The 14,363-nt window shown below is 40.0% G+C and overlaps 1 protein-coding gene across 2 annotated transcripts in view; it reads left to right on the top strand.

Moving 5' to 3' along the window:
- Nucleotides 1-11,034, top strand: part of WNT7A (Wnt family member 7A) — a 54,558-nt gene extending 43,524 nt beyond the window's left edge. For both annotated transcript variants that reach the window (XM_054036305.1, XM_054036306.1), the window contains exon 4: nt 7,531-11,034. In XM_054036305.1, the coding sequence (XP_053892280.1) occupies nt 7,531-8,010 (480 nt within the window). In that variant the 3' untranslated portion in view covers nt 8,011-11,034. The remainder of the gene's footprint in view (nt 1-7,530) is intronic.
- Nucleotides 11,035-14,363: the final 3,329 nt, after the last annotated feature.

The following is a 14,363-nucleotide window of genomic DNA, read 5'->3' on the forward strand; positions in this document are numbered from 1 at the left end:
CTTCAACTCAAATACACTTGTCTTTCCCTTCCATTATTCTAAACTCTGAGTGAAACCTGTCCTTATGTAGGCATTCTCATTTTATACCAGCTACGCAAACCAAGCTTAGTTTTAACATTGGGTGGTCACTAATCTTTTTGTGTGTATGCATTCTGGGGTTACAGTGCACCCTGCTCCAGTATCTAATCCAATGTCACAAACTAAACCTGTTGTAGAAACTTGATTTGTAAATGTATTTAGAGACTCGAACTGTTTCTGCCTTATCATTTTATCCTCAAAGTGTATGTTTGTGAATCTATCTTGCTGATAAAGCATCACACTTCTGCAAATTGAATATGAGCCAACAATGTGATGCAGTTGCGAAAAAAGACATTTGGGACATATTAACAGGAGTGTATACAAAACACAAGAGGTAATTGTTTCTCTCTACATACTCCTAGTGAGGCCTCAGATGGAGTATTGTGTCCAGTTTTGGGCACCACACTTTAAGAAAGATGTGAACACATTAGAAAGTCCAGAGGAGAGCAACAAAAATGATAAGAGGTTTGGAAAATCTGACCTATGAGGAAGGGTTGAAAGATTTTGGCATTTTTAGTCTAAAGAGATTAGAAGAATGAGGAGGACCCTGGTAACTTCTTCAAATATATAAAAGGCTGTTATAAAGAGGATGGTGATCAATTGTTCACCAAGCATAGGACAGATGGTAATCAGCTTAATCTGCAACAAGGGAGATTTAGGTTAGATATGAGGAAAACCTTTCTAACTGGAAGAATAGTTAAGCAATGGAACAAGTTACCTAGGGAAGTTGTGGAATGCCTAACATTGGAGTTTTTAAAGAACAGCTTAGACAAAACACCTGTCAGGGATGATCTAGGTATACTTGGTCCTGCCTCATCACGAGGGTTTGGACTAGATGGCTCTCAAGGTCCCTTCCAGCCCCTACATTTCTATGGTTCTATGGAAATGATTGCTCTTATTGCATGGATGACAATGCACTCCTTATGTTTGACCCCTTTGCATCATCTTGTGATTGCCTCCACATTTATAGTAAACAAATCTGGTCTCTGCTATTTGTTTGCCTTTATCTTTAGGCAGTGGTAGTCATTTTTAATTAGATACATTTCAGTACTTTCACTGCTTGTTAACTTTTATTTGTGAAGTACAGTTTTCACTAGCTCTGCAGAGCTCCACTGCTCTTTTCAAAGTCAGGTCTATTTCTTGTAATAACTGGCTTTGCCCAGGTTACCAGTTTTAGCACAAATAATTTGATCTTTAATTAGTTCATCTGGTAACTGATCAAATTCATATGACCTAGCTTTATGACATCAGTCTATAACACAGAGTATGTCTACGCTTGGAGCTGGGAAATGATTCCCAATTTGAGGAGACATATCCACTCTTATTGAGCTAGCAGGGTAAAGCTGTGGTGGCTTGAGCAGCAGGAGGAGCTAGCCACCCTGAATAGATACCCACCTGCGATGCTAGGCACATACATGGGGGAAGGGAGGCCTAGCCCCTCCCATGGCTCAAGCCACCATGGTTAGACTCTATTTTTAGCACGTTCTTGAGCAGAGCTAGTGCAGGTATGTCTCCTCAGACTGGGAATTACAACCCTAGGTGAAGTGTAGATATATCTATAAAGGTCAACAATCTCATTTGGCATGTGGTTTCTTGTAAAGAAAATGTGTCTTTCCCACATGGCATTCTTGTAAATACTTGTCTTGAAGTTTTTGAAGGATTTTGTCTAGCGGTTGGCTTTATCCTTCATGGTCCCACTAGAAAATTATGTAGATCTCCAATATCTCTGGGTCTGGCACATGTAAATTGGGGGTGAGATAGGATTGCCCGGTTTTCAACTGGAACGCCCGCTCAAAAAGGGACCCGTCTGGTTGACGGCACAGCAGGGCTAAGGCAGGCTCCCTGCCTGTCCTGGCTCTGCGCAGCTCCCGGAGGCAGTGGCATGTCCCCCCTCTAGTTCTTATGCGTAGGGGCAGCCAAGGGGCTCCGCACACTGCCCCAGCCAAAGCACTGGCTCTGCAGCTTCCATTGGCCAGGAACTGTGGGGGTGGTGCCTGGGGATGGGGCAGCACACAGAGCCATCTGGATGTGCTTTGGCATAGGAGCTGGAGAGGGGACATGCTGCTACTTCTGGGAGCTGCTTGAGGTAAGTGCCACCTGGAGCCTGTACCCCTGACCCCCTCCTGCACCCCAACCTCCTGCCCCAGCCCTGATCCCCTCCTGCCCTCCACACCCCTCAGTCTCAGCCTGGAACACCATCCTACACCCCAAACCCCTCATCCCCAGCCCCACCCCAGAGTCTGCATCCCCTGCTGTAGCTCTCACCCCCTCCGCACCCCAACCCCCTGCCCCAGCCCAGAGCCCCCTCCTATACCCCAAATACCTCATCCCCAGCACCACCAGATGTAGCCCTCACACCCCCCGCACCCCAACCCCCTGCCCCAGCCCAGAGCCCCCTCCCACACCCTGAACCCCTCATTTCTGGCCCCACCCCAGAACCCACACCTCCAGCCACACCCGAACCCCCTGCCTCAGCCCGGAGCCCCCTCCCATACTCCAAGCCCCCTGGCTCCACCCCCCCCAGCCCAGAGACCCCTCCTGCACTGTAAACTCCTCATTCCTGGCCCCATCTCAGATCCCTCACCCCCAGACAGAGCCCTCACCCCCTCTTACATCCCAACCCACTGCCTCAGCCCGGGAACCCCCTCCCGCACCTTGAACTTCTCATTTCTGGCCCCACCCCAGAGTCCGCACCCCTACCTGCAGCTGTCACCCCCTCCCTCACCCCAATCCCCTGAGTCAGCCCGCTGAAAATAAGCGAGTGAGTGAGGGTGGGGAGAGTGAGCGATGGGGAGTGGGTGGAGTTAGCGGGGTTGGAGCCGCAGAGAAGGGGCAGGGCAGGACCTCAGAGGAGGGGCAGGGCAGGGGCCAGGGCAAGGGTGTTCGGTTTTGTGCGAGTAGAAAGTTGGCAACCCGAGGGTGAGGGAAGGATTTCATTCTCTCCAACTTCTCTAATACTACTTGCTTACAGTACAGCAGGTAAGTGTTGCAACCACCTCCTCCACTTTTCTGACATCCTCTCTTTCAGATAGAGGGTGGCTTCATTTTTCCAATGATTGATTATTTTTCTGAATGCTATGTAATAAAGGTACACATAGGAATACTTGTAGGAGACTGGTATATTTCCTGGTCCATCACATGACATCAGCCAAAGTTACAAAAGATTATACCCCTGTTATGGCAGGGATCAGAGTATGCTTTGACTGCAGTGGCTACATACATTCCTTCAACATTGAGGATCCATATTGCATATATAGAATGGGGCCAGATTCATCCCTGCTGGTAGAGAGGTCCCCTCCAGCTCAAGGGTTATATTTAGGAGTCCCCAGAGCAGGTTACTCTGCAGAAATCCTGTTGGTGAAGGCTGCTCAGGAGATGTACTGACTTCATGAATCCTATGGCCTGCCCTACTCACTTTTTGCCACCAAGGTCCTGTGTCCTCATTTGTGCTGACAAAGTAAAGCATTCTCAGTGCATTGGTGTCACACCAAACTCAGGACCTTGCATTGTCCATTGCATTAAAAGGTAGGCTATATTCACCCAGTAAAACCATCCCAGAACAGTGTATCAATGAATTAGCAAGTGAAACTGTGGAAAAAAACTATTTTAAAAAATGAAAGTATGGAATTCTGACTAACTTTGGTAACAGAAATACTACAAGCTCTGATCTGACAACATATTATAGAAAAGTTAGACATGAAATTAGTTCTCATCCCGTATATTTCCCTCCTACTTTTTTCTTTTTTGTCCATTGTTTAAACTCCTCATGGAAGTGCCCAAAGATGGGATAGCTGCTGGTAATATCACCACAGAATACTAATGCAGGTTTTCCTTTCCACACCCTTTTACTGTAAACTATTTCCCAGAGGATAATGGGGGGTGAAAAGATCAACAAATACTGACAGTTTACTTTGGAACTTGAAAAAAAAGTGGGCAAAACTAAAAACACTCCCTTTGTCAGCAATTATCACAGTCCCGAGCATTCACTGGTACACAACAGATGTGCCTTCTGTGGCTGATAATGTTGGGTATGGTAAATTGGTGATGAAATAAAGGACACAGGTTTACAATTATGCACTCCCCAGACCCAAGTATTGTAAAGCAAATCAAACTATGGTATATTAGTTCCTAGTCTAATGTGAAAAATATGAGCCACTAACTAAATCTTCAAACAGAACCTGACTTTCCTGAAATATGGCAACTTGGCATTTTTATGTTTAATTTTTTTGTACTGGAGAATGATGGGCTTTTAAGGGTAAGCTGCTTCCTTTGAGCAGCAGACATGCAGTGTGATGCTCAGGCCCAAAGAGAATAGCTCCACACCCCAACTGCTTTAGGTAGCCACATATCACCCGGGTCCTACATATCCCAACTGCTTGCACCCAGTCCTAAACGAGACCAGAAAACTTCCTATGCTATTTCCAGCTGGCATCAAGATACATCACACAGAACAGCAAGCTCAACACATGGCATGGATCCTTTCAATCGCTGATCCATTGCATCAGCTTACTCAGCTCTTTCCAACCGAACTGTTTATTCCCTCAGTGATCACTGTCTGTAAACGGGATGTTAATGAAATATACTGAAAGGGAACTGAGGCTATCTAAAATGTAAACTACATTTAGGGGGGAAAAAACCTCATGAGTAGACTGACAATAAAACATCCATTTCAAGACAATTTGTACTATTCTGATGGAAGATTCATGTGAGAATTAGTACAAGGTTGTTAGGCTTTATTATTTTTCTTGCCACTCTGAACATTTGCATGAGGTTGCAAAACCAGCCTCTTGAACAAGATAAGTTATTAATATGAGAAATGTATCACAGATCACCTCAAAAGATGGATACATTACAAATAAGGCTTAAAGAATCTATATTATTTTCAGATTGCTGAGCTATGGCTCCTTTTTTTTTTTTTTTTTTTTGTCTCCCCATCTGTCTCCTTGGTGTACTACCATTATGAATGACTGAGCAATAACTGAATGCAGTAACTGAATGAGTGAGGAAGTATCTCAAAATAACCAAAATAATCCATAATGTACACCTAAATTTAAGCAGAGTTGCAAAGTTGGTCAGCTGCAGATCTGAATTTAAACTTTTCCAGATCTGGATTTTGGTCCATCCATTAGATAGATCACTGCTAATCATTAAATTTGGATCTGGATGGAAACTCTCCCATAATTCCCCAAAATGTGCTCTATTGTACCCTAAAATTATTGCTATTGTCTGTTCAGAATTATACTCTCTAGATACTTTACCAATCCTGGCATCAGTCCACTCTCAATGACTTCCATGACAGTTCAACACAGGGAACAAAAGCAAGATCAGGCCATATCTAATGTTTTTTGAACTCCAACTTTTCATTGCTGGGAAAATTCAACCAAAAACAGAAAAGCCTAGTAACATTATTTTTTTTTGTAGCAGACACACAATACTGTTCCAACTTTCCTCAAAAGGCTAAACAATAGCAGTTACTATACGGCTTATAAAGCTACAGTATATAAGAGCAATAAGTGTAACACCTGTACTTCCAATGCTTAAAGTAGCTTGATTGTTTTCATCTTCAGTAACCCCAACTTGCACCGGAATTGGTGTGGTCAGCACCAGATATCAACTAAAATTCTGTGGTTGGGATTAAGTAGCACACAATTTAAGAAGCCTACCATTTGTGTTGTGATTTAAGACTGTCCTAAGTACATAGCACTCCATTTCTTTGAACATGTAGAGTTGGGTTTTGTCCCCATTAATGCAGTCTGCATCTTCCTATGACAACCTGGCCACTGTGCCCCTAAGAAAATTGACAGTATTTGCACTGTCACCCTTGTGTGGGGGTTTCACAGGGGCAGGGAGCTTTAAACTGATTTTGGGAATCCACAGGAGATACATTGGCCAAAGGCAGCTGAAGGGATGCTCCAAGTTTCCAGGTCACCCTGGCCATGTCCATTCCTGGCAAGCTGCCCACTTTTGGGGTTGTGCTGGCCAGCTGCAAGTCCTTGAGACAGAAGGTTTTAGGCCTCTTGCACCCTTGACAATTGCTCTGTGGCTAGAGCCTCCACAACTGGAGAGATTGCCTTAAGGCACAGGCGAATCTAGCCTGTAGCATTATTTTGCTGTCTCACAATTCATAATCTGGCATACCAGCGCAAAATGAAGTACATTAAATTCATGTATTTCTTGACATTAACTCAATGCAGGTGGTATGCAAAGTCAACTACAGGGCTCATACAGCTAGCACTAAATGAGTCAGTTTGTCTTCTGACAGCAGTTGGAAACCAGTAGCAGCAGCAGAACAGTACAGGAGTAAGACAACAAGAGATTTGGGGGTTGAAAGGAGGCAACAGTGGGATAAGGGCTTCCTGCCCCTGAAAGAAAAAGGAAGATGACAAGATGTAGAAAAGAGACATTTACAGAAAAAAAAAGAAAGAAAAAAGAGAGAAGAGGTGGGAGGGGTGCAGAGGGAAGAGACACAGACCAGGTAGAACAAGCACTGCTTTACTGGTGGTGCCTTAGAGAAGCATTAAGCTACCAAAAGAGATAACAGAAAAAATTCAAAGATAATTGATGATGACAAATTAAAATGTTAAAGAATTCTACGTTCTCATCCTTATCCCTGCTTTACATCAGAAGAGAAATCTACAGTTGTACTACAATGAAGGCTGAGAATTTTACAGACTAAGGGGTCTTGTCTTCTTCTCCACATGGAGAATAGACTTGAGTACATGGCACATAATAAAACTACTACACGGGAAAGTAATGTATAGATTTTCTTAGATGTAACATTAATTTGCAGTATTTGTGTGTGTATGTCTATCTATACATTACCATGAGGCGAAACTGGTGAAAGTTTTCCCGCAACGTTTTTCACTAGTTTTTTTCATGCCATTTTCAGGTCTAAGTACTGAAATGGAATTTTATTTTCCCAGTTTGGCTTGCATAATACATTTGTAGCAAAAATCATTGCATTTTCAGAATGTGGTACATATGAGATTTCATGTGAAAATACCATACTTGAGGTGTGTTATTTGTGCTTCTCTGCAACTCCCCATCTTCTTGGCATATGCCAAAATTGCAATATAGACACATCATGCTGGGCACAGTATAAACACATAGTAAGCAATGTGAAGACCACAGTTGGTTGGTAAAGACACCATTTGTGCTTTTGTTTGAAATTGGATAAAGTTCTCCTCTCTAATCAACATGGAGTAGGGAGGGAATCAGTTGTGCATGTTCTGGAGACAGAACTCAATTGACATCAATAGGAGTTTGATGCCTGTGACAATTACATAGCCAGCAAGTGAGATCTGCAGCCTGAGCGGGCATGAATTTTGACCTGGGTTTAGTAGCTATTATTATAAAGAGCAGATTTGAGAACAACAGTTTCATTACATCAGATGAATGTCTCTTTGATGGAGTCTTATTGTTTTAACACATTCTGTGTTCTTTCAAATCTAGATTCTTGAAGAAAACATGAAATTAGAGTGCAAGTGCCATGGAGTTTCAGGATCTTGTACTACTAAGACATGCTGGACAACCCTTCCTAAATTCCGGGAGCTGGGCTACATCCTTAAGGACAAATACAATGAAGCAGTTCAGGTTGAACCGGTGAGGGCAAGTCGCAACAAGCGTCCAACCTTCCTTAAAATAAAGAAGCCACTGTCCTACCGCAAACCCATGGATACAGATTTAGTGTACATAGAAAAATCTCCAAATTACTGTGAAGAAGATCCTGTCACTGGCAGTGTGGGAACACAGGGCAGAATGTGCAACAAAACAGCCCAGCAGACCAATGGCTGTGATCTGATGTGTTGTGGTCGAGGTTACAATACACACCAGTACTCACGAGTGTGGCAGTGCAACTGTAAATTCCATTGGTGCTGCTATGTAAAGTGTAATACGTGCAGTGAAAGAACAGAAGTGTACACCTGTAAATGAAAGTGTGGCTGGGGAAGGTGACTCTAGATCCCTAGGAATGAATACATTTGCACATGAGCTCAACACAACTACTCAAGACTGTAGCAAAGACCTGCTTTCTTCCAAAAGAAAAGCTAATGAACGGATCTGTCTTTTCCTCTCATGTTTCAGTACTTATGTGGATACACATTAAAGACTTGTATAAATTATCCAAAAAAAACAAAACAAAACAAAAAACCAAGCCACTTGACACATAAAACAGAGGAAAAAAATCATCTAAACTAATCTGCACCTCCAAAGCTTAATGCAATGACTGCCTTATGAAAAGAACACCCAGTCAAGTGAAAAAAATCTGAGAGCTTGGCAACTGACTCTTTTGGTTTGGAAAAAGTTGGTTAAATACACAAGCTACTGTGCATAAGGGATGGGTTGGGTGGGGGAAACAAAACAAAACTTTAACATGGTCTTTGCACAGGATGGGGTGACAATGCTCCAGTGTGAATTTCTACTTAAGTGTGGATTATGCAGATTTAGGTTTCTACACTTGTGAAAAGCTTCTGCTGGTCTTGCCTGTCTTTCCATTTCACACAATTTGCTACAGCAAGTAGAACTGTTGAAGTTTTCCATAGACACTGGTTTATCTGCCTTTATTTTTTTGTGCTGCAGATTTTAGCACAGGGATTTGGGACATCTGGGCATAATAATAGCAATATTTAACAATTTATTCAGATAAAACTAATATTAATTTATTTAAATAAAAAAGAACTCTACAACATTTTTGGAACTATTCTGCAATTAAAGTAGATAGCTTGCTTTCTTTGTGGAATAATTATTTTGTAGATACGGCAAGGAAAAAACTGAAGCTGTATATATTATTCTTTACTCGGATATTTCTACTAGTTGGATTTGCAGGATATTTTCTGCAGTACTAGATGTTTAAGTACAAAAGCAGGCATCTTTTATAATTTTTTTCTGTTTGCTGCTAGTTGTCTGGAAAAATCAAACTGGTAGTGAGTATAATCTCTTTACAATACACTTTTTTTTTCCAATTAAAGAGGAGCATTATGAAAATCCAGTTTGGAATACATCAAAAATAAATATGAAACTCCAGACAAACTTCCACCTTTTGGAAAATGAACCATAGGATAAGAGTATATTTTGTAAGAGACTATTTTTATATGAATATTTTATTTATACTATGTCTGCTTGTATAATTCTATAACCTGTACTTTTCCCTCAAAACAGGCATACTATTTGTAATTCTTAGGCTATTTAACAGATAAAGGCTGATTAGTTTGTGGACACAAGAGCAGCAAGCAGGATACATTTAGCTGCAATTGGTAGATGTGTCAAAATGCAGAATGAACTTTCTCTCCGGATGTATGTACAAACTGGCTCTCTTCCTGCAGTTCAATTTGCAGAATATGCAAAACAAGAACAGGGTATGTAGCATCAATTTTGTCACATGGCTTGAATTCATGATTGGTATTAACTGGATGCTCATTTATCCCATTCAGAAAAAAAATCTGAATTAGCTTCCCACATGCGTCAGTCATTAAACTGTGGTGTTATGACTAGCAAATGTGCTGTGTGTGCTGTCAGTTAAACCTCTATATTGTGTTACTGTCAAATTTGATTTTATCAGTGGAAGACTGTAGACTATGACTGTAAAAACTAGCATGACACACATCGCCTGATTCTCATAGATAAGATACAAAGCTTACAGTTTTTGCCCAACTGGTTTTGGCATTTGCCTTACTCTTTCCCTCCAAAAAGTTCTGAGTTAAAAAACTCAAACCACATTTAGGCAAACATTAAACAATCTATTTCTCCACAGTCCCATTAAGTCCTTCTTGTACTTTCTTTTTATATTTCCTTTCTCATCTGGGAAACTAGAAGTGATGTGGGTGAGTAAATAAATATTCCCACTCCCGGCTGGAATCTTTTTGCTTGCTTCTCCTGCCTGAATCATTTAGAGCCTCACACACAGTTCTAATTTCAATGGTGGTTTTGCGTGAGTAAAGACTACAGGACCAGGCTCTTACTGATATCACATGTTCCACTGTTTGGGACATATGACAAACACTTCCATAGTTGAGAAATGTGAGATCACTCAGTCAAAAAGGTCGAGACACTGACAACAAGGGAAACAAACAAGTTATCTAGGAGGCTGTGCTCTCCAGTGACTCCCATTGATATTAATAAGTATTAGAACAAATAGACAATAAGCAAATTAGTAATAGGTCTGATTCATTGATTTTTGTAGGTGTTCTGCCTGTACTTGGACTGCAAGATTGGGACCACATGAGAAAGGAAACGATGGAAGTAGTACAAGATAATTTTACAGGATTTGGGTAAAATAATGTATTTTCAGCATTGCCCTGAATGCAACATATTGTTTACACACACACACACACACACACACACACACACAATACCTGCTCCTTGCCATGTACAATTAAGGATATAGTGTTTCTTTGCAGATTTGCCATTTATCACGTTACAGCAACTCAGACACCAATGTATGAGATATCAAAGTAGAAGTTGGATAAGATTAACACAGTTTACTTTCAACCTTGTGACTTGTCAACGTGAAACAATTTAAAAGTAGTATTTTTTTTATAATGGAGCTTATATTTTTTTCAGGATTCTAAATTTTGTGTATTAAAGATTGAAAATGGGACCTAAAATTCAAGAATATACATACAATATGGAGATTAATTACAATTATACAACATGGTTTAATAATGCAGATCTCTGATAAAGTTAATCATGGTGCAATTTTTTTTTTTACAGTATGCATTGGCTTTCACTAAGTAGATACACAACACAGTCAACAGTTTGTTGTTCTTCACTGATTACAGTAATCTAACAAAGTGTTATTTTTGCAGTATGTTTTTACCATAGGAAAGCATTCTGTAAAAGTGCTGCTTTCTGTATATTTCGATACATTGGTGATGCACAGTGTACAACTAGCACATTAACTCGTAAAAGACAGATTTCTTTAAAGAATTTTAATCACAATAATAAAGAACTGGATGGATATACAAAGAAAATCTATTTATTTTATTGCAGAACTAGAAAAGATTGAGTAGTTTACCAATTCTTAAATGTTTTGCAGTGGAAATAGTCTCATTTGGGAAATCAGTTTAACATTTACATAAAAAACAACACTGGACCTGACATTGTCCCTATATTTGCAGTGTTTCTGGTGGTCCAAATATTAGGAAAGGTGTCTTTTATCTGTTTTGAAGTTGAATGTCAAGTTAGGAATACTGCATTTGACAAGTAGCCCTAAAAGTTCAGAAATGAGGAAAATGTAGAGCTGCAGTCTACTAGAAAGTGTCTGAAAGTTTGGCTACATCTTACAAGATAAGCGAAAATTGGCCCAACTGAGTCAGCCATGAGTCTGGAGTTAATTAGCCATTCTCTAAATTTGACTGAATGGCATGAAGAATAAATAGGAGAAAGAAAGATTTACGATTTTGTAGATATTTTTTCCCCAAACAGTTTGTTCTTTGTCCTCAGGGAATAGAAGAGCTCTGTTTGTACTTGGTAAAGAACCACACAATGGGAATGAAATGCATACAACTGCAGAGGAATACAGGTTTCAATAGAAATTTCATCTTTTAATTTCTACTAAATGAGTGGAGTGCTGGATTGATGTTCACGTGATGTTCTCGTTAATGTTCAGAAAGCAAACACGTTCAATATTGTAAAAACAGGAAGAAAGTTAAGAAAAACATTTGAACAAGCATAATTATGAGTTTGGAAATTTTAAAAACCTTATTTGACTTATACTCTTTTTTTTCCACATTGGAATTCCATTTTGTAAAACTGAAAATAAATTCCAAGTGGGATTCTAAAGAAAATTAAAAAGGATTTTCATTGATCTATTTCACTTCATGGCCCTAATTTTTTTTTAAGTTGACAACTATCTTGATCACAGTTAGCTTGCATACTTGGAAAAGTGCTTGCATAAAACAAGAATCCATCAATGACCTAAAGTTTTCATTGCCATGTTTGCACAAAACTAATGGAGACGTATCTTTCAACAGTGATAATTAAACTGAAAACCTCCTTAAAATGTATACTTAATTGGCTCATTTTGTAAATGGCAAGGTTATTCTGAGGTTGCACAGTTACTTGAGAAAAGGAAAGATACATATGAACCATCTCACGAGTACAGGATTTAATAGTATATTTCAGAGACTATAAAACTGTTTAAGCAAAACTTAGTTTTAAAAGCCCATTTGTACAGTTAAATTTAGAAATGGGGCAGACTTCAGTTGCATTATACACACACAAATGAAAATTCAGTATAAATACTTCAGATAACATTTGTACATTTAAAAAATAGACATTTGGAAAGACCGCAACGGACACCCAAGTTGGTATGCTGACACAGCAGCACACACGCACCTATAATCCAGATCAGGTTAGTCCCCAAAATCTATTGTTGCTAGGACTATTCTGCAGAATGTATGCATATGAACCTGCCAGAATTGGGGTAGCAAGTTCTGCCATGTGCTTCTGCTGCCAATAACAACGTTTTCCAGCATATGCACTTACATACAGTGCAAACGACAGTATTTAACATAGTGGTTTTATCATGCATCATGACTTCTCGGCAGTGGCCTACAGAATATGATGCCTCCCAACTGGTTAACAAGGGATGTTTTCCTCCAGGAAAACATTAATTCAGAGTGTGTGGGAGTTCTCCTTAAAGGCATATTTTCTAACACTGATCAAAAATTCAGAGAATTCTAACTCTGGGAACAAATGTTAATGATATATTGTAAGTTAATCAATGAAGAGGTACAACTGGATTTAAGATATTCCTTGTGTTTGAAGTAAAGGTGCCAGAACCACTCAGCTTTGCAATTCTCTCACTCTTACCATTCCAGATACATTTTTAAACCATTCAGACTACTTCCGATCATGTTTTTGGAGTTATGTGAAAGCACCAGTTGTTTCTTGTGTCTTCCTGGATTTGATCTAGGGCAAAACATTGAATAGAGGGGGGCTGTGTGAGAGAGTGATCTCCCTAACTATTGACACGTGTTAAAAGTTTCAAAATAAACATACTGGATGTGGGATCTACAAAATGCTTTTGCGTATCTTACAAGAGAGATCACACTTCTCGTTCTGTGAAGTATGGCACTCGAAGTTGCCTGTTTTCTCCAATGGCTATCTGTTGTATCTCCTCTGATGGCTGTTTTTGGGCAGTGAAGCCACCGTATTACCACCTTTTTCAGCAAAACAACTCCACTGGAAGAAGCTATTATTTTTTTCTGGGGGAAAAGGATGCCTGATATGTCTGCGAGCATGAGACAGAAAGTAAGTAGAGTGGTAAGAAAGGATACAATTAAAATTCCCACTTCACCTATGAGAACCTTCATATTTAGATGCTCCTGAATTTTGTCCAAATGAATAAGCCCAACCCTAGTTTTTATGCCTGCTATACTCAATCATCCATTTTCCCCTCAATCGGCAATGTATACCTTACATACCACTTCATAGTCCCAGATTAACTGACAATTCACAAGTCATGTGCCACATAAACCTAACACTATTAGTTAAAGGTCATAATCTTATTTTTAAAAAAGAGAGATGCACAAGTGTGCCTTGGGATCAATGCATTGTGCACAAAACCCTATTATGAAAACCCTTCACTCACATTTTCTCCTGTACTTGGAGCCAGTGTGCAAGTTTGCAGAATGGATGCACTACCTGCTCCATAGTTTAGCTAGTATTTTATTTCCTTCTTGCACTGGGAGGGAAATTAATTTTTTTTGGGGGGGGGGAGAGATAACGTTTAGTGATCTAGTCTACCTCCCTAAAGTACTGATGGTTTGCCAATTATCGTAGCAGCTAGATGCAGGAATATGGTAAAACAGAAAGGCATATGGCATAAAACAAAAATGTCTGTCCAATTTTGATGTGCGCCTATCATTCTATAGCATGGTATGAGAAGTCTGGAAACAGTCTTTTCCTACAGCATGATATCCAGCTAGTGGACCAATTCAGATCTAGGATGAAAAGTCAGACTGTTTGAAGGTTATTTCATACTAAATCAGCATAGTGGAGAAGCTCAGCTGTTTCTTTAATTGTGATACACAGGGAGAATTGTAAACATTCACTAGTGATCAAATTTCCACTTCCATCTGGTCTATTGGATTCTGTTGTAGTGAAAAATATGGAGGAATAGTGCTAAATTCTGACCTCAACCATGCACACTCACTGATTTCAACGAGATCGCATAGGTATGACAAAAAGCAAAATGCAGTGGATGGTGCCTAAGAAGATATGTTGAAAGTATTTACTTATATTGTTTGCACCCCTTTCTTCATGCATATGTTTCCTTATTCTCA

Source organism: Malaclemys terrapin, chromosome 7, assembly GCF_027887155.1.
Source record: "Malaclemys terrapin pileata isolate rMalTer1 chromosome 7, rMalTer1.hap1, whole genome shotgun sequence".
Taxonomy (NCBI): Eukaryota; Metazoa; Chordata; order Testudines; family Emydidae; genus Malaclemys; species Malaclemys terrapin.